Source organism: Perca flavescens, chromosome 5 (genome assembly GCF_004354835.1).
Source record: "Perca flavescens isolate YP-PL-M2 chromosome 5, PFLA_1.0, whole genome shotgun sequence".
Lineage (NCBI taxonomy): Eukaryota > Metazoa > Chordata > Actinopteri > Perciformes > Percidae > Perca > Perca flavescens.
In genome coordinates this window covers 37,610,728-37,631,514 of record NC_041335.1, presented here as the reverse complement: position 1 = coordinate 37,631,514, position 20,787 = coordinate 37,610,728, and the positions used below count along the sequence as shown (strand labels likewise).

At 42.4% G+C, this 20,787-nt stretch overlaps 1 protein-coding gene across 1 annotated transcript in view; it reads left to right on the top strand.

Annotated features, from left to right (window-relative positions):
* LOC114556385 (probable E3 ubiquitin-protein ligase HECTD4) overlaps window positions 1-15,218 on the top strand; it is a 106,589-nt gene extending 91,371 nt beyond the window's left edge. Inside the window, 9 exon segments of the mRNA XM_028579312.1 lie at window positions 1,387-1,533; window positions 1,695-1,814; window positions 2,834-2,989; window positions 3,105-3,208; window positions 5,223-5,444; window positions 6,652-6,818; window positions 7,240-7,435; window positions 8,453-8,675; window positions 13,152-15,218. Of these exon segments, the coding sequence (XP_028435113.1) occupies window positions 1,387-1,533; window positions 1,695-1,814; window positions 2,834-2,989; window positions 3,105-3,208; window positions 5,223-5,444; window positions 6,652-6,818; window positions 7,240-7,435; window positions 8,453-8,675; window positions 13,152-13,288 (1,472 nt within the window). The 3' untranslated portion in view covers window positions 13,289-15,218.
* Window positions 15,219-20,787: the final 5,569 nt, after the last annotated feature.

Below are 20,787 nucleotides of genomic sequence, written 5' to 3'. Positions count from 1 at the left end.
TGTCCTTGGGCAAGATGCTGCGCCATCAGAGTGTAAATGTGTGTGAATGTTTATCTGATGAGCAGGTGGCACCTTGTACGGCGGCCTCGGCCACAGTGTGTGAATGTGTGTGAATGGTGAATGGTTCCTGTACTATGTAAAAGCACTTTGAGAAGTCGTTAAGACTAGAAAAGCGCTGTATAAATACAGTCCATTTTACATTTACACATTATGGTCTTAAAAATAAAAATAAACCAATGCTCCAACCTGCGATTTGTGCAAGGAAGGCCAACCATGTACTCTCATACAAGCTACAGTGATGAGTACGAAAACTAGAATTAGTTACAAATCTTAGTGCTTCAAATATAAATTTGAATTGGAAAAAAAACAAAACAGCCGTTCAAATATTAACATTTATTTTCGGGGGAAGAAAAGCAGCTCCACCACCTCGTGCCATCTCACGTGGGGGTGGGTGCCTCTGCTGCCTAAATGTTCAGCTCCCGTTCTGATTGAACCTACGGGCTGAGAAGAGAAGACAGCGAGCAATAGGGTGTTGGTGATGTTCTGTCACGGGGCTACCGAAGGACAACAAACAAGGGTGAAATAGAAGACGCCACAAAGAAGACAAAGAAAGTGCCTAAGTGGAGAGAAGACACGATTTGGAAACTTCGGTCGGTAAGAGCTGGCACAAAAATCGGCAGGACAATTTCAGGGACCGGCGATAACGGTGTTTGGTTATGACCCAATTACAAACCAGATGCGTGATCGCTGTGTGATCCACGTCATGTCCTGCCTCCTGCACGAGAAGGAGAGAGGTCTACAATGTTTAAATAAAGTTTAAACATAAAGGGCACCTGGGTAGCCCAACTGGTAGAGCAGGCGCCCATATCTAGAGGTTTACTCCTCGAAGCAGCGGCCGCAGATTCGACTCCGCCCTGGGGCCCTTTGCTGCATGTCATTCGCCCTCTCTCTCCCCTTTCATGTTTTCAGCTGTTCTATATAAATGGCCTAAAACGCTCCAAAAAAATTACCTAAAAATAAATAAATAAAAGTAAGTTTAAACATAAAGTTTTATGTAACGTAGAACATTATTTTCGTTAGTTTATTTTTTCATTAGTCTGTTGGTATGCCGATCTTTTAAAATGCATATCTATGTTGAAATAAATATACAAGTAGCGATGTCTACCGTTGTATTGGTTTGCCCTCTTATGGACATAATGCAACAAAAAGATATTCAAACCTATGTGTGTTTTTTTTGAAAATTCATTCAATTTTTTAGCCAGTTTTGACAGCCCTAACTGTCATCTATGGTGTTACATGCATACGTGTAACACGTATATATGTGTCATACTGCAAGTCACACTTGCTCAGTTGTCGTGTCATCTTGTATATTGCGTGTGTTTCCAGACGTGCCCGTGGAGAGCATGCGCTTGCGTTTTGCTCTGCTGCAGTCCCTCAACAACACCCTGGAGAGTTTCTTCCTGCCGCTGGTGGAGCTGAGACAGACACACACCTATCAGAACAGCATTGCAGCGCTGTTATGTGAGGCCAAAGGTAAACGGGATGTAACACGTCAAGGGGGCGTAATGGGGCCTGGTCGGTGTGACTGTATCAGCGGTTGGACCTTTCATTGTAAACCTGCCTCGTTAAAACACAAGTTTCTGATCAGATGTCATCATTTACACTCGATCACCTGCTTTCTCTGCCGGTTACAGGTCTGAACTTCTACGACACTAAGGTGACTGTAATGAACAGAGTACTGAATGCCACGGTACAGCGGACAGCTGACCACGCTGCCCCAGAGATTACACTGGACCCTCTAGAGATTGTTGGAGGTACGCTTTCCTTTCACTAGTTCACGTTTATTGTTTCTAGAGATGCACCGATAGACCGGCCGGTGAGCAGAATTGGCCGGTTTTCACGTGCTCGGCCATGCTATTCTCCCACATTTAGGGAACCTGGTGAGTTAACCTGCAACATGTCAGCTGTTTGGACATTCTTCAGCGTGTGTGCAGAAGATAACAAGTTTGCAATATACAACACCTGCAAGGAGACAGCAGGGCGTGGAGGGACCACACCATAAAACCTAAATCACATTTTTTTTAGCGTGATATTGGATGTGAAAAGAAGGAAATGGTTCTAACTTTGCACTTTAGATGCATGGGAATTTCCCACACCAGGAGTAATTTATATAGTTCTATTTTATAGTGATCCATTGTCTGTTCAACACATGTTCTATTAAAGAAAAGATAGAAAATAAATATTTGTGTGTGCTGAAACTGAAGCTAAAAATGAGCGTGATATAGGACATTCAAGCAGGCTCCAGCCCTGAATGTTTTAGGCTGACTTAACTGTCTTTCAGAGGCTGTAGCCTGTTCAGTGTTAGAGCTATAGTGAATATATTGCTATCATATGAAACTTGGAAACCTGAGGATTCCAGTGGCGTCATGCTAGCTTGTGGAGAGAGGGGGTCTAAATTTTGAGCATGCCCCTGGTCCCCCTTGGTTTGGCCTGAGCCCCTGTCTTTAAGTGATCAATTTGGTGTCTAAATTAAGCTCAAGAAGCTGAAGTCTAATGCTTATAATCTCCCTTCATCAGATGCAAAATATTAACTGTAATTATGGCTTATTAGTGTCTTTGTGGTGTCGCTGCAGGGCTAAGACTGAGTGAGAAGTGGTTAGAAAAAATGAAATCGGAATCCGCTAAAATCGGTATCGGCTGGCCTAACTCAAAGGAAATCGGAATCGGCCTAGAAAGTTGTAATCGGTGCATCGATAATTGTTTCCCATTTGATTTACTTGCACTGGCTGTTTGCACACATTCTTTCTAACTCGCTGGCATTTTTGGCCGTCAGGTGAGATCCGATCGTCGGAGAACACGTATTTCTGCCAGGCGGCACGCCAGCTAGCCTGCGTGCCGTCGTCCCAGCTGTGTGTGAAACTGGCGAGCGGAGGAGACCCGACCTACGCCTTCAACATCCGCTTCACTGGAGAGGAAGTTCACGGCACAAGTTAGAATTTCTCCTTCACTCCTTTCTTTCTGTACCGCCCTGCAGACTTCTTACTTTCTTTTACTAGATTTTATTTTCAGAGCCAACTGTAGCTTTGATGATTTTGTCTCTCCAGGTGGCTCCTTCAGACATTTCCTCTGGCAGGTGTGTAAGGAGTTACAGAGCTCGGCTCTTTCCCTGCTGCTCCCCTGCCCCAGCGCTGCAGCCAACCGTAACAAGGTAAGGTGGTGTTTCTGTATCTGACACGCTCTCACAATGTCCCGTTTTGGACACTGTTGTACCCCTATCAGGGGCATAGTCTGGGAGTTGCCTTTTTCTCCTCCTCTTTTCTCATGTCGTGTTGTATTTTCTTAATACCCTGTCTTCCTGTCCTGTCTACCCCATTGTCATATTGTATGTTTGTATATGTATGGCCAGGTTGATGTGGTTGTACCTTCTAAAGCGCTTTGTGATTTTTATCTGTGAAATGCGCTCTATAAATAAACTTTACTTACTTACTTGGTCTTCTCAACAAGGCAAACGTATCGGCCTGAATATAGGATTTTTTTATTTATTTTTTTTCTGTTATGTCTCAAAAAGTGGGCTCGTCTTATATTTGGGGTGTACACTTTTTAAAGGTCAATATAGATTCACAACAGCTGATGGCTCCAGAGCACAGGAGTGACGTTATTTCCATCAATACAAATGTTTCAAAAACTGTTTTTGATTCAACTCCGAAATGAAATGGCGGAGTAATATTTTGAGTGATGGGCCTGATCTGCTGTCATGCTGATTTGAGCACGTACTAAATGTCTACTCGTCCAATCAGATTGCCTGCTCGGATCTACTTGTTGTGTAATGAGGAGTATCTGCTGACCCTGAATCTGATTCATTTATGCATGTTTTTCTTCTAAAATACAGTTGCACGATGTACACTTTTCCCAGTCTTAAAATGTGTGACGCTAGTCCAATTTAAAAACTCTCCAGACATACTAGATGGTGTAGATGTTGAGTGTACACTTTTTAAACTCCATATAGGTTCACAACAGCTGATGGCGCCAGAGCACGGGCAGCATATTTTCGTCCGAACTAGAGAGTAGTAACTGAGCCCGACCAGAACACGACAGGCATAATGTTTTTCATGTCCGAACCGACCCGAGTCCCACGCAGGTAATGTAAACGGAAGCTCTGAGTTTGTGTCACGCTGTCGAGAATGCAGCTCGGGACACATACACATTTCTGTCCATGTATCTGTCATGGGACGCTGCTGAACCTGTGCAGACATCAGCAGACACTATGTTTTCCCTAAAAAAGAACTTAAAACAACCCAATTGGTATTATAAAAAGGCCGACCGGATAAGCGGACGAAGATGGATGGATGGACAATAGACTACAGGTTACTTTCATTTTTATACTGTTTGAGGTAAATGCCAAAGGTTGATCATTTACAAATGTTATGTTATTACATAACATTTAAGGTTATTTAAATTTCATCTAAAACATATTGAAAACATGATTTTATTTGAAAGATGTTCAAAACAACAGCCTACCTTGGTTTATTCCATACCATTGTTTTAATATTATTTTCAAATAAAATGATTTTTATTTATAAAATAAGGTTTGGTCTTCAAAGGGTCTTTTTCCAGAAAGGAGTCTTGAAAAAAGACCGGGGTCGTCTTAAAATCCGGGTTGTCTTGTATTTGGGTTAGGGGTGCACCGATCAGATATTAAGATCGGATATCGGTCCTGATATTGAGAAAATAGCTGGATCAGGGATCAGAAAAATTAACAGATCCACAGGCCGATCCAGTTTTTTTCCCCGTGTCCCACATGTGTCGCATGCTGGAAGAGTTGAGTGTACAAATAAATAAGAATTCAATACATTACATCTCTGTTATTTTGTCTTAGTTAGGAAAGTCTGGTGCCTTTAGTCTCCCGCATGGTGGAAGGAAGGTATGCGGTGGAAGGTGTACAGTTTATTATTAATTCAACAACGGTATCGGATCGGTATGTGGTATCGACACCTAAACAAACGCCTGGCATCGGTATCGGGACTGAAAAAGTCGGATCAGTGCATCCCTAATTTGGACCTATACGGTACTGTATGTTCTAGGTTTCCCCACAGTTTTAAAACCTAACTATGAAATGTTTTGGGTGTGGTTCTCAGTAGGTGCAGAGAGCGTTTTGTTCTCAGAATCATGTCTTGCACCATGAAGTGAAGTACAGAGTCATTGTTGTTTCCTGATGTCCTCAGGGGAAGTACGTCCTGACGCCTTGCCCTATCAGCTACGCAGAGGAACAGCTGTTGCACTTCTTCGGTCAGCTGCTCGGCATTGCCATCCGCGCAGATGTGCCCCTCCCTTTGGACCTGCTGGGCTCCTTCTGGAAGGGTCTGGCAGGCGAGGACCTGGACCCGGAGCAGGACCTGCAGGAGGCCGACGTGCTCACCTACAACTACGTCAACAAGTTTGAAAATGTAAGGGACCAGTTGTGTAAAACCTCACGTCTTTCCCTGCTAGGAATGTAATGTTTAACCGTTAACCAACAATTAGAACTTACAATATTATTATTATTAATATTATTATTATTATTATTATTATTATTATTATTATTATTATTTTTATTACAGTATTATTGAAACTAGAGGTGTTGAAATTAATCAGATAATTGATGCATCGAATCGTGAACGTGGACGATGCTGCATCGATAATCAGCAGGCTCATAGTCGATTATTTCTGTTGACAATGTAATGTAGGACCTGTGCTCAGTGCCTTATAGTTTTATGTATCAAAGTTATTTAGTATTGGAGCACTGCAGAATGTTTGGTTTTTGAAGCTTGAAAAGCTACGAATTAAATCTCCTACATGGCTTCAATAGAAAAATGTATGACTCATCGTGATGCATCGAGATATCGAATTGAATTGAATCGCTGACATGATAATCGTAATGGAATCGGGAGATCAATGAAGATTCACACCTCTAATTGAAACAAAAATAAAAAAGTTCTCTTCATGATAAAAGAAAACTAGGCTATACAATCTAATTCTTAACATCTAGTTAACTTGTTAGTGCTAACTTTGTACTCTCACATTGCGTTTTTACGTTAAGAGCTACGTGCCGCTATATCCATGAGGACTGGTGGGTTAAATCAGCCGTCCTACACACAGAGCATGCGAGGCAGATGCAATATTTACACACAGCTGACAACCTCGAAGGTGGATGACTGCTGACTGGTCAGATAAACGCTCCGTGGATCGCTGCGGACTTGTGTCGATCGTGCAAGTTGTTCCAGGAAAGTGGTTGCGTGTGTCGACCGGCACAAGTCTGACAGCTGCCCCCCCTCCCCCCCTTTATTCACTGTAACCGGTGTTGCCGTTATCTTGTCACTTATTCGGAGCAGTAGGCTAGTTGGAACCAGTTACCTGCAGGTTCTGTGCTAGGCTAAGCTAATGCTGGAGCCGTCAGACAGCGTTACAACAAGCACGGACACGAGAAGGGTCTGTATCAACTTGTCTTACTCTGGGGGATACAGTGACTAAGATAAAGTCCCAATAAGTCGGCGTGTTCCTTTTAACATTTAATGATCTGTTAACGAGTGTCAGCTATTGGTCAAAGAATCAACTCTAAATCAGCATTCCTGTTCGCTGCTCATACCAAGTACCGTTTCTGTTCTGTGACTGCAGGCGAGTGATGAGACGGAGCTGGAGGCTTTGTGTGCTGAGATCTCCTCCCAGCACCACTCGGGAGAAAGCCCGGACTCCCCCAGCCGGCCCTGCTGCACCTTCACCTACGTCACCATGGCGGGCGAGGAGGTGGAGCTCTGCCAGGGAGGCCGCAGCCTCACCGTCAGGTACAGGGAACTTTGTCTAGATGCAGTGAGGATTTTTTTTGACTCAGCTCTAGGGCTGTGCTCGATTGATGAAATTCTGAGTCGACTAACACTCAATTCAGTTGTATCGACTAATCGATTAGTTGATTTAATCGACAGATCTGTAAATCTGAGTTTCTCCACAAAGAGTCATGCAAAAGCTCCACTTTAATTCTCGCATTTACCAGAGATGTGCTCGTACGTTTCTTGGAAATAAGTCCTTCAGCATGAAAAAAAAAGCATTAAACATGACTAATGGACTAAAGAAATCTAAGTTGACTTAAGACCAAAACGACCGATTAGTCGACTAATCGACTAAGAGGGAGCAGCCCTACTCAGCTTGCAACTCATAAGTCTGTCGTCTGTATTTGTATCCGTTGTGTGCTTGCTTGTGTGTGTTAAGCTGGGAGAATAAGGACATGTATGCGCGGGCGGTGCGGAGCCTTCGCCTCAGGGAGCTGCAGAACGCCGAGTGCATGGCGGCGGTGCGTGCGGGCCTCGGCTCCATCATTCCCCTGCAGCTGCTCACCATGCTCAGCCCTTTGGAGATGGAGCTGCGCACATGCGGCCTGCCTTATATCAACCTGGAGTTCCTGAAGGTAAAGCATACATTTGTGGGAAAAGTGCTGGATTGGTGTTGGATTGGGTTTACACTACACTCCAAAGCAAGTGTCAACATTGGCCGCTAGTTGAAAATGTCACTTTGGATTACCAGATTACCAGACACGGATTCAGTCCTGCTACTTTCACCTGAGGAATATCGCTATGGAGGCCTCTGATATTGTCTGTTTTGAAAGCTTATAAGAAAGTCTTTTTTTAAGGTTTAAGATGACCAAGCCATAACAAAGGCTTTTTAATTTTTCTAAAGACAGTGCCTTGGAGTTTCCTGAGTTTTGCTTGAGGAATATTTGTATTAGTTGTCAGCTATTAAATTATTTTGCAACTATTTAATCATTGATTAATCTGTTTGTTTGAAGGAAAACCAGAACAGAATTACAGTGTTTTATTTTAGCCATAACCAAATGTTTAGCTGTGTGAATTTGTTGGGAAAAATAATGTAGATGTCAGTTTTTATTAATTATCTATTTCACTTCTCTGTCTCTTTCCCCATCTCTCTCTCTCTCTCTCTGTCTCTCTCTTTATCCCTCGCCCTCTCCCTCCCTCTCTCTCCCTCTCTTTCTCGCTGTCTCTTTCTCTCTCTCCCTCTCTCTCTCTGTCTCTCTCTCTCTCTCCCTCCTCCCTTTCTCTCTCTCTCTCCCTCCTCCCTCTCTCTCTCTCTGTTTCTCTCATCTCTCTCTCTCTCTCCCTCCTCCTCCTCCCTCTCTCTTTCCCTCCTCCCTCTCTCTCTCTCTCTGTTTCTCTCCCTCTTTCTCTCTCTCTCTCTCTCTCCCCCCCCCCTCTCTCTCTCTCCCTCCCTCCTCCCTCTCTCTCCCTCCTCCCACTCTCGGTTTCTCTCTCTATCTCTCTCTCCCTCCCTCCCTCTCTCTCTTTCTCTCTCTCTCTCCCCCTCTCTCTCTCTATCTCCCCCCCCCCCTCTCTGTCTCTCCCTCCTCCCTCTCTCTCTCTGTCTCTCTCTCTCCCTCCCTCTCCCTCTCTCTCTCTCTCTCTCTCTGCAGGCTCACACGATGTATCAGGTGGGTCTGATGGAGACCGACCAGCACATTGAGTTCTTCTGGACTGCCCTGGAGATGTTCACCCAAGAGGAGCTCTGCAAGTTCATTAAGTTCGCCTGCAACCAGGAGCGAATCCCGTTCACCTGTCCCTGCAAGGATGGGGGGCCCGACACCGCCCACGTCCCCCCGTACCCCATGAAGATCGCCCCTCCTGACGGAGCTGCAGGTAATGGCTCCCAAGGTTTCAACTACAGCCGCCAACCTGAATCCTTCAACACTTTCTCATTCAATGAGTTTCCTTTTTATTTTCATGACTATTTACATTGTAGATTCTCACTGAAGGCATCAAAACTATGAATGAACACATATGGAATTATGTACTTAACAAAAAAGTGTGAAATAACTGGAAACATGTCTTATATTTTAGATTCTTCAAAGTACCCACCTTTTGCTTTTTTATTAATAAGGGAAATAATTCCACTAATTAACCCTGACAAAGCACACCTGTGAAGGTAAAACCATTTCAGGTGACTACCTCATGAAGCTCATTGAGAGAACACCAAGGGTTTGCAGAGTTATCAAAAAAAGCAAAGGGTGGCTACTTTGAAGAATCTAAAATATAAGACATGTTTTCAGTTATTTCACACTTTTTTGTTAAGTACATAATTCCATATGTGTTCATTCATAGTTTTGATGCCTTCAGTGAGAATCTACAATGTAAATAGTCATGAAAATAAAGAAACACATTGAATGAGAAGGTGTGTCCAAACTTTTGGCCTGTACTGTATATAGAGGTTTCCTCCTTGACGCAGTGGCCGTGGGTTTGACTCCGACTTGCGGCCCTTTGTTGCATGTTGTTCCCTTTCATGTCTTCAGCTGTCCTGTCAAAAAATATTCTTAAAAAGAAAAAATTCAACCGATTGAATGACAATGAAAAGAATCCCTAGTTGCAGACTTTAGACTCTAGAATAAAATGACAGGCCTGTTAAGTTTTTGATTTTGTGAATCATGATCTCATGAGTTTGAAAGTGCAGAAAGTGCTGACAGAGATTGTCAAAGCAGTTCGATTGGGTTTGTAAATGAATGGATTTATATAACTGACACGTGAAGCTGTTCCACACTGTTTCAGATGTGTGAACTTCACACACAGTAGTGAGATCTGTCCCAGTTTCCTGAGTCACTATTTTAAAAGCACAGGCTAAAACAAACTGTCGACTCCAGATAAAATGTGTTTTCACTCACTTTTAGTTTATATTTATCGCTAACACAGCAACTCAATGGCCTCATGCAGTTGAAAGTAAAACCCAGTGGTAAACACACATAACAAGCCCAGGGTTTCTCCTGGCTCAGAATGGACTTTTGGCACATAAGTGGGGTATGTGGGAGTCCTCCCCCAGGAAATTTGGAGCATCAGCCACTTCATTTCCTGCATTCTGATAAATTTTTATGCACCAATTAATGGTTGAAAAAAAGTCTCCATTTATGTGAAGAAAAACACAAAATTCAGGAGGCAGGTGACAAAATATGAAAATATAATGCAGGGACATACATCAGGGACCTGGGCCCGGATCCGAGTACACTTGACCCCAAAGGTCCCTACCTTTTTGATTAGCGTGAACACGATCCAGACATGGGTAACGTTGCTCCCGTACGATTCACATCAGGTGTGAAAACCAACCAAAAATACGGAAGTGGGCTGCTATATAGATAGACATTTATTGATCCTTTGGGAAATTCATCTTGCACCATACAGCTCATCAAAAAGACAAACATAAGACCATAAACAACAGACAACAACAAGACCACCAACCCCTCCCTCCTCCCCACACACCCCCAATACACAATCCCAAATATCTACACATCATACATACAAGAATAGCAAAGTGCAATGTCATTAGCGCCAATGGGCTATCAACAGTAAGGTGCATCATCATCATCAGTGGCGTTTTAATATTATACCAACATGCAGTATACAGTATGTATGTATGTATGTATGTATGTATATATATGTGTGTGTGTATACAGTGGGGGAAATAAGTATTTGACCCCTTGCTGATTTTGCAGGTTTGCCCACTTACAAAGAATGCAAAAATCTACAATTTTAATCATATGTACATTCTAACAGTGAAAGACAGAATCCCAAAGAAAATTCCAGAAAATCACATCATATGAATTTATTAAAATTGATAACCATCTGATGAGGAAAAACAAGTATTTGACCCCCTGGACAAACAGCAAGTATTCTGGCTCCTACAAGCCAGTTAGTCTTTCTTTAAGACACAGCCCCAATCCGAACCAATTATCTACATCAAATACACCTGCCTCACCTCGTTACCTGTATAAAAGACACCTGTGAACACCCAAACAACCAGCATCCAACATCACTACCATGGGCAAGACGAAAGAGCTTTCTACGGACATCAGGGACAAGATTGTTGATCTGCACAAGGCTGGGAGGGGCTACAAGAGAATCAGAAAGCAACTTGGAGAGAAAAGATCAACTGTCGGTGCAGTTATCAGGAAATGGAAGAAGCACCACACCACCGCCAACCTCCCTCGGTCTGGGCCTCCACAGAAGATCTTGCCTCGTGGGGTGTCCCTGATCATGCGAACGGTGAGGAATCATCCCAAAACCACAAGGGGGGAACTGATGAATCAACTGAAGGCAGCTGGGACCACAGTTACAAAAGAAACGGTTGGTAACACACTACGCCGTCATGGATTGAAATCCTGCAGCGCACGCAAGGTCCCCCTGCTCAAGAAGAAACATGTACAGGCCCGCATGAAGTTCGCCATTCACCACCTGGACGACTCAGAAGAGGCCTGGAAGAAGGTGATGTGGTCAGATGAGACCAAAATAGAACTTTTTGGCCTCAACTCAACTCGTCGTGTTTGGAGGGCAAAGAACACCGAGTACAACCCAAAGAACACCATCCCCACCGTCAAGCATGGTGGTGGCAACATCATGCTTTGGGGGTGCTTTTCAGCCAAGGGGACGGGACAACTCCATCGTATTGAGGGGAGGATGGACGGGGCCATGTATCGTGGAATTCTGGACCGACATCTCCTTCCCTCAGTGAGAGAGCTGAAGATGGGTCGAGGATGGGTGTTTCAGCACGACAACGACCCTAAGCACACCGCAAAAGCAACAAAAGAGTGGCTGAAGAAGAAGCACATCAAGGGTCTGGAGTGGCCTAGCCAGTCTCCAGACCTGAATCCGATTGAAAATCTTTGGAGGGAGCTTAAAATTCGAGTTGCCAGGCGACAACCTCGGAACCTGAATGATTTGGAGGCTGTCTGCAGGGAGGAGTGGGCCAACATCCCTGCCGAAATGTGCACAAACCTTGTCACCAACTATAAAAACCGTTTGACATCTGTGCTGGCCAATAATGGCTTTTCTACAAAATATTAACATGGTGTTTGTCAAATACTTGTTTTTCCTCATCAGATGGTTATCAATTTTAATAAATTCATATGATGTGATTTTCTGGAATTTTCTTTGGGATTCTGTCTTTCACTGTTAGAATGTACATATGATTAAAATTGTAGATTTTTGCATTCTTTGTAAGTGGGCAAACCTGCAAAATCAGCAAGGGGTCAAATACTTATTTCCCCCACTGTATGTATATATATATATATATATATATATATATCCAAATCTTCAAAACAGTGTGTAGCTCGGAGTTTGTTGTTTTTTCTCGAAAAACAAATCCGAGTTTTGCAAGGCGAGGGACATCGGCGGAGCATCCAGCAGCTTAGAATCGAATATCTTTATTGTCGTTGTAACAGATACAACGAAATTAAGTGCAGTCCTTGTCGGTGCCAAACAGCTATGAGCTAATATATGCCTAAATAAATACATAAATAAAAAATGCTACTACTGCAAACTTATTATATTAATGCTAAAAACACATGGCAGACACACTCATACAGGCATCCACATTTAAAAATTGCACATAGCCCTATTGACATGTGTGGGAACTATACTTTAGCAGCATTATTCAATGCACTTACAGCTGTTGGATAAAAGCTGTTTTGTAGTCAGTTTGTTCACGATTTCATGGACCTGACTGAACAGTGTGTGACCGGGGTGTGATGAGTCCTGTAGGATGGGTTTTGGGTCTTTTTGAGCCAGCTGTTTGCGCTGTGGATGAGAGTGGAGTTTACTGCTGGAAGTCGGAGGCGTTTTGGCGCTGGTGATTTCCTTTGGCACTGACTTAAATCTCTTTTGTGGGGCGCCAAAAAGTCCTCTTTTGCAGGACGAACCCGAACGCCTCCTAGGTGCTGTAGGTGGTTGTGATGTAAAGAACCTAGTGCTGGGAAAAAAATCAATTTGATTTAAAAATAGAGTTGGTAGGTCAAATCGATTTTTTTTTTTTTTTTTTTTTTTTTTTTTTTTAAATCCAAATACAGTATAAATAATTTGGATGTTTAACAATCTTTGTTGCACACTGCACAGTGACTTTTCACTTAGAGAAAGGGTTTGCCTTTGCAATTTTGTATATGTTGATGCACTTTAATTAAATACAATAAATATATATTTTTTAAATATATTTACAGTTCGCAGTTATTTTGTGTTAAATGGAAGGGGGGGAAATCAAATAGTAAATCGAGTTATATATAAAAAAATTGCAGATTTTCTTTAGGGAAACAAATCGCCCAGCTCTAAAACAACCTTCCCGTTGTGTTTCCTTGTCTCCAGGTCAGCCCGACTCGCGCTACATCCGCGTGGAGACCTGTATGTTCATGGTGAAGCTGCCCCAGTACACCTCCCTGGACGTGATGCTGGAGAAACTGCGATATGCCATCCACTACCGCGAGGACCCTCTCAGCGGCTAAGACCACTGGACACCCCCGGCCCCCCATGTTCCCAAGCGTATATCCCTGACCCCCCCTTTTACCCCCTGGACCTTCCTCTGAGACAGACGCTGCTCCGACACAACCACACATTTGATTTCAGGTGGCTTGAAACGCTTTGCATGTTTACCCCTGCTTCCTTTTTTTATTATTACACGCTTTACACAAATACTTTCTTTCACATTTATGTTTGGCATTTGATTTCTTTGTGAAGAATTCAGGGAAGATAATTTGACGCCGTTGACAGGCGTCTGTTCTGGTTGCACTGAGTTTTACGGATGGCATTGAAGTGACATAACTGTGACATTTTTATTTATTTTATTTTATTTTTTGGGTATTTGTTTTCCCTTCCCTTGAACAGAAGGCGTAACGAGGTTGAGACAAGTTCTGTGAATTTAAAATAGGACGACTTCAGAGCTGCACTTTTTACAGTTTGCAAATTGAATTCATAATTGCTCAACCTTCTTTTCTGTGGAAACAATTCAGTGGCGAAAGTCTGAGTTGCAAAACTGTAAAAAGCAACACCCAAACTGTTCCTCTTCTACTGCTTGACCCAGCTGCCTCCCCTGTGTGGGAGGTGATGTTAGCCTTCGCTGTCTCTCCCAGAGGGTGATGCTGGTTGCTTGTGAAGAGAAAAAAACACATGATTTTCCACAGAATGATCTGATGTTTGAGGCTACATCCACACTACTTCCTTTTTGGTTTAAAAACGAAATATCTTTTGCCACGTGTACACCTTCGCGTCCACAGTACTGCTGCGTTTCCGAGCTCCTAAAAACTTTTAACGTTTGGAAACACTGCTGGACTTCTACATCCATGATTTTCAACCGCAGAGTAACATCAGACAATCGGTTTCCTGTTTACACCGGCACACACATGCCCAGCAGGTCTCAACGGTCATGTAATGTGTGATGTCAGATGTGTTAATGTGGACAGAAATCAGTTGTGTTACTGGAGCTAAAACTCTTGTTTGGACGGAGATCATTTTTGTCTCAAAACGAACGGTTAAAAATGAAAGCGTAGTCGTGTGGGTGTAGCCTGAGACGGAGGTACGACTACTAGCTGGAAGAAAAAAAAAAAAAAAGGATATGCGTGACGCTGCCTATTTTTGAACACGACATCGGCGACGGGCAGGCAGGAGATGTGCTGTACAGGATATTATGTAGTTTACTGCCTGTTTAAAAAATAAATAAAAAAATGAACTGCTAATGGACAAACTAATTTATGCCTATATAAACTGAAAACATTGTATCCAAGACTCTGAAGAGAGGGTATTTAAGTCATGTAAAAAGTCATATTAATCTGTTAGTTTATGAAATTGCTCTTTGATTTTTCGAGTAGCTTTGGCGGCATGTTAGGTCAGGTAGATTGGGACGATAACGAGAGCATTTCAGGTTTGGGAAACCTGCGCTGCTGCTTCGTGAAAACAGGAAGGAGATGATTATTCACACACAGGCTACGTCTCAGGTTCTTAAATCGCAAACCACGTTTCCTTCACTTGCTCGCTTCCTTTCCTGTGGCGTCTTAGTCCGTCCCACCGAGGAAGCACGGGAGAGACGCGAGGAAACCACGCCAGGAGAGCGAGGAAACAAGGAAACGTGTCTTTAGAGGGATGGAGACGTCCCTTTGCTCTGAAGCGTCGCGTTAATTCGTCAGCTGTGTGGGCGGAGTTAGCAACAGTGTTTCTGCTGCACGGCTTCCGGGAAGCGATATTACAAATCCCACTGTGGCCACGCCAAGACCCGTCCTTCAGTAGCATTTATTGGCCAGGCGTCCATGAGAAAGCAAGGTAACATAACCCAATGTGTTCAGGTCCTATCCCCCTAACCAATCAGTTATCCTAACCTTAAAGGGATACTCCACCGTTTGTTGAAATAGTTCTTATCACGGTCTACCCTGGCTGTAGATAGGTGGGCCAACGCATTTTTTGTCTCAGTGCAAGTAATTATTTTTTTTGTCTTTTGTTGGTTCACTTTTACTCACAACATGCTAACCGGCAACATAGGATTCCATTCACTACGCTAAGCTAACTAGCGGCTAAAAGATTGCATGTACAAAAAATGCGTTGGCCCACCTATCTACAGCCAGGGGAGACTCGCGGTGAAATGCCTAACCCCAACCAATCGAGCTGCTTTGTAGGGCGGGTCTTGGCGTGACCATGATGGGATTTGTAATTTTTGCTTCCGGGAAAGGCTGCTTCTCTGTGTCCTCGCTCCTAGCTCCTCAGAGATCCATCCTCTATCCTAGCTCCTCAGAGATCCATCCTCTATCCTAGCTCCTCTGAGATCCATCTCCTTTGAGATCCATCCTCTATCCTAGCTCTTCATAGATCCATCCTCTATCCTAGCTCCTCTGAGATCCATCCTCTATCCTAGCTCCTCTGAGATCCATCCTCTATCCTAGCTCTCTCGGGGCAGGAATACGAGCTTTGAGACAGCCAGAACAACTTGCAGTTCAAGCGAGAAGCGAGATGTCAGATAAGAGAACTGAGATTCAGCCATGAGCTGCTCTCCTACTTGTGTTTGTGTGCTACTGCTACTGAATGTGCAACATCCCTCCCCCCCCCCTCCCATCCCCAAAATACACAATCTATACACATGTAAACACTGGGGGAGGGGATGGGGGGGAGGTGGGTTAACTTGCCTTTTCATTGTTTTTCTTTTCCTGAAAGAAGAACAGGATTCTGCTGGATTCCTTTTCATGTTTTCATTTTAGCCATAACCAAATGTTTAGCTGTGTAAAAATGAAACTGTGGAGAGATGATGAAGAAAAAAAAATAATGTAAATAGACTAAAGTTATGTTTGATAGCAGTTTTTATGAATTGCTAATTCACTTCACTTTTTGGATTTTCTTTATTTTTTATTTTTTTTTGGTTTGCACTACTTTCTTCCAACAAAAGATTCTTTAAAAAAAAAATCCCAAAAAAAAATCAAGCAAACCAGGCGATGTCTGTTGGATATCCGGTTTGTTGTGGTATTCATTTTTTTACGAATTTCTTTTTTGGAAACAACCAGTACTCATAATCACCTTTTTGTCTTGTACTCGGATGGATTCAGTCTTACTCATGGTGAAACCTGTTTTCTTGTGTGAGTAAAATCGCCATTTTACTTGGATTGGAACTGAAAATCCACGACCGAATCGGAATAATCTGACGCATACTGGGATTGTTGAGTTGCTTTGCGATCTTTGGTTGAGTTGTTTTTGGAAAGGTGACATACCGCTGCTAACGGGGACGCTCCTCTCCTCTACTGGGGGTGGAGAAGGTTATGAAAAAAATAAAGGACTTATCCATACAAAGAGGTGTTGCGATTAAAAACGTGTGCTGTATGTACATTGACTTGATATTTATTACAATTATTTATGGTTGCATTAACTTAACTTTTACTGTCTTACCTCTGCACATCAGAAACGTAACATATCTAAAAATGGATTATACAGATGTAAAGAATCGGATGGCATTTGAGATCTCTGTGTCACAATAAAGAAATGTCTTCATTTACACATTTCATTCTCCTGCTTTACAGTACATACTCCACCGTCTCAGTTTATTTTAGGTCAAGTCGAGATGTTCCCACAGTCCTGTGTTCCCACAGTTCAACCATTTTTTTTCAAAATTACGCCCTATGTTTCCACATTTTCTTTTTCATAAATTTGTATCAGATGTTATCCCCCTTTCTCCCAATTTGGTAGCCATTTACACCCAACCTATTAACCAGTAGCAATGGGCTACAGATGGAATGTAACCCTAACCATAACATAGTTCCTAATTTTAAGAAAAATCTTGGGAACATAGTGCTGTGGGACCCTAGGCCTGTGGGACCATAGGGCTGTGGTACCATTGGGCCGTGGGACCCTAGGCCTGTGGGACCCTAGGGCTGTAGGACCATAGGGCTGTAGGACCATAGGGCTGTAGGACCATAGGGCTGTGGGACCATAGAGCCGTAGGACCATAGGGCTGTGGGGACATAGAGCCGTAGGACCATAGGGCTGTGGGAACATAGAGCCGTAGGACCATAGGGCTGTGGGAACATAGAGCCATAGGGCTGTGGGAACATAGAGCCATAGGGCTGTGGGGACATAGAGCCGTAGGACCATAGGGCTGAGGGGACATAGAGCCGTAGGACCATAGGGCTGTGGGGACATAGAGCCGTAGGACCATAGGGCTGTGGGGACATAGAGCCGTAGGACCATAGGGCTGTGGGGACATAGAGCCGTAGGACCATAGGGCTATGGGGACATAGAGCCGTAGGACCATAGGGCGGTGGGGACATAGAGCCGTAGGACCATAGGGCGGTGGGGACATAGAGCCGTAGGACCATAGGGCTGAGGGGACATAGAGCCGTAGGACCATAGGGCTGAGGGGACATAGAGCCGTAGGACCATAGGGCTGAGGGGACATAGGGCTGACCCCATATTTACACTACTTTGTGAAGCTGAAGACTTTGGTAAACTCACTTCAAGCACCGAAACAATTCGTACAATTCACCGTAAGTTAGGTAGTTAGATTTGAGGAATTTCAAAAAGCAAACAATGTTTCAGCTTTAGCGCCAACTGTGAAAGATTTGGGCGTCACTATACGAAAAGCTAAGCGGAAAGACACCTGGGGCTCTATAAAGACACTGGCCCAAAACAGACAAGAGTGGAAATCCTTTGTTGCTGCCCTACAAGCTGAGTTCATTCTGAACATTTTGATGTAACTAAAGTAACTAGTAACTAAAGCTGTAAGAGATGAGTGTAGCGGAGTAACTAAAGTAACTACTAACTAAAGCTGGAACAGATGAATGTAGCGGAGTAACTGAAGTAACTAGTAACTAAAGCTGGAACAGATGAATGTAGCGGAGTAACTAAAGTAACTAGTAACTAAAGCTGGAACAGATGAATGTAGTGGAGTAACTAAAGTAACTAGTAACTAAAGCTGGAACAGATGAATGTAGCGGAGTAACTAAAGTAACTAGTAACTAAAGCTGTAAGAGATGAGTGTAGCGGAGTAACTAAAGTAACTACTAACTAAAGCTGGAACAGATGAATGTAGCGGAGTAACTAAAGTAACTAGTAACTAAAGCTGGAACAGATGAATGTAGCGGAGTAACTAAAGTAACTAGTAACTAAAGCTGTAACAGATGAATGTAGCGGAGTAACTAAAGTAACTAGTAACTAAAGCTATAACTGATGAATGTAGCTGAGTAACTAAAGTAACTACTAACTAAAGCTGGAACAGATGAATGTAGTGGAGTAATTAAAGTAAGTAGTAACTAAAGCTGGAACAGATGAATGTAGCGGAGTAACTAAAGTAACTAGTAACTAAAGCTGGAACTGATGAATGTAGAGGAGTAACTAAAGTAACTAGTAACTAAAGCTGGAAGAGATGAATGTAGCAGAGTAACTAAAGTAATTAGTAACTAAAGCTGTAACAGATGAATGTAGCGGAGTAACTAAAGTAACTAGTAACTAAAGCTGGAACAGATGAATGTAGCGGAGTAACTAAAGTAACTAGTAACTAAAGCTGGAACAGATGAATGTAGTGGAGTAACTAAAGTAACTAGTAACTAAAGCTGGAACAGATGAATGTAGTGGAGTAATTAAAGTAAGTAATAACTAAAGCTGTAACATGAATGTAGCGGAGTAACTAAAGTAACTAGTAACTAAAGCTGGAACAGATGAATGTAGCGAAGTAACTAAAGTAACTAGTAACTAAAGCTGGAACAGATGAGTAAAAAGTACAATATTTCTCTCTGAAATGTAGTGGAGTAGAAGTAGAAAGTGGCATGAAAAGGAAAGAGTGCAAGTACCTCAACATTTGTACTTAAGTATAGTACTGGAGTAAATGTAGTTAGTTACATTCCACCACTGCCTTTAGGCCAGAAAACATATCATCAATGTTGAAGATCTCTGCAGTAGACAATGAGTTCCTGTTGCTGATCAGCGATGCCTGTGGAAACATGTCTGGTCTCCTTTAGGACATGCCTTTTATGTAATGTTATGTCACGCTGCCTGTTAACCAGACACCAGCCAGTGCTGGGACAGGCCAGTTCCAGCTGGATGTGCAGTGACTGACTGACCCTGACCCTCCTGCTCCGGTACATTGGGAACACTGGGAACACTGGAAACCGTCTGCAACTATAGAAGCAATGTCTCATCAGCAAAAATCTCAACTAACTGGTCTGATGTGTCCGTGTTACACTGCAAACTGTGTTCAAGATTCAAGATTAACTTGAACTTAAATTTGTCTTGGGCACTTGACCCATGCACCATGTACAACAAACAACATTTATTGTATTATATCGTATGGGATTGTGTAGTATCGTATTATATCGTATGGTATCGTATTATATCGTATGGTATTGTATTGTATCGTATGATATAGTATCATATCGTATTGTATCGTATTATATCGTATTATATCTATGGTATCGTATTATATCGTATGGTATCGTATTATATCGTATGGGATCGTATTATATCGTATGGTATCGTATTGTAGCATATTGTATTATATCGTATTGTAGCGTATTATATCGTATGGTATTATATCGTATTGTATTGTAGCGTATCGTATTATATTGTATGGTATCGTATTATATCGTATGGTATTGTAGCGTATTATATCGTATGTATGGTATCGTATTATATCGTATGGTATCGTATTATATCGTATTGTATCGTATTATATCGTATGGTATTGTAGCGTATCGTATTATATCGTATCGTAGCGTATATCGTATGGTATCATATTATATCGTATGGTATCGTATTATATCGTATGGTATCGTATTATATCGTATTGTAGCGTATCGTATTATATCGTATTGTAGCGTATGGTATCGTATTATATCGCATGGTATTGTATTATATCGTATGGTATCGTATTATATCGTATTGTATCGTATGGTATTGTATCGTATGATATTGTATTATATCGTATGGTATTGTATCGTATGGTATCGTATAATATCGTATGGTATCGTATTATATCGTATTGTATGGTATGATATTGTATCATATTGTATTGTCTCGTATATTATCATATTGAGTTGTATGGTATGATATGGTCAAGTGTGATTTCATCACAGTGTGATCAAAGACATTTCCCTCACATTGACAACTAATTGATTCATCTCTGCAGCGCTAGTATACACTGCTGTGTGCTTAATACATTTTCTGCTTTGTTAGACGATGAGTCACCTTTAAAACTTCATGATTTACTCATTCATTCATTCTCGGAAATGCAATTGTGTTTGCCTCTGTCCTGCCAAAAGTGCTCACCGAGGAGAGGGACTTAATAAGAAAGTAGGCGACTGACAACAGAGCTGTTCATGAATCGTTTATCTGTATGTGATAGAGAGATTGTTGTCTTATGGTGTGAGGAAGTGATTTCATCTGTAGTTAACAAACTATCTGCAGTCAGGAGTAGGAAAAGTTTGAGGCAGGAAAATTAATCTTGAGGCAATATATTTCACAAATATAATTTATTCATTTAAAA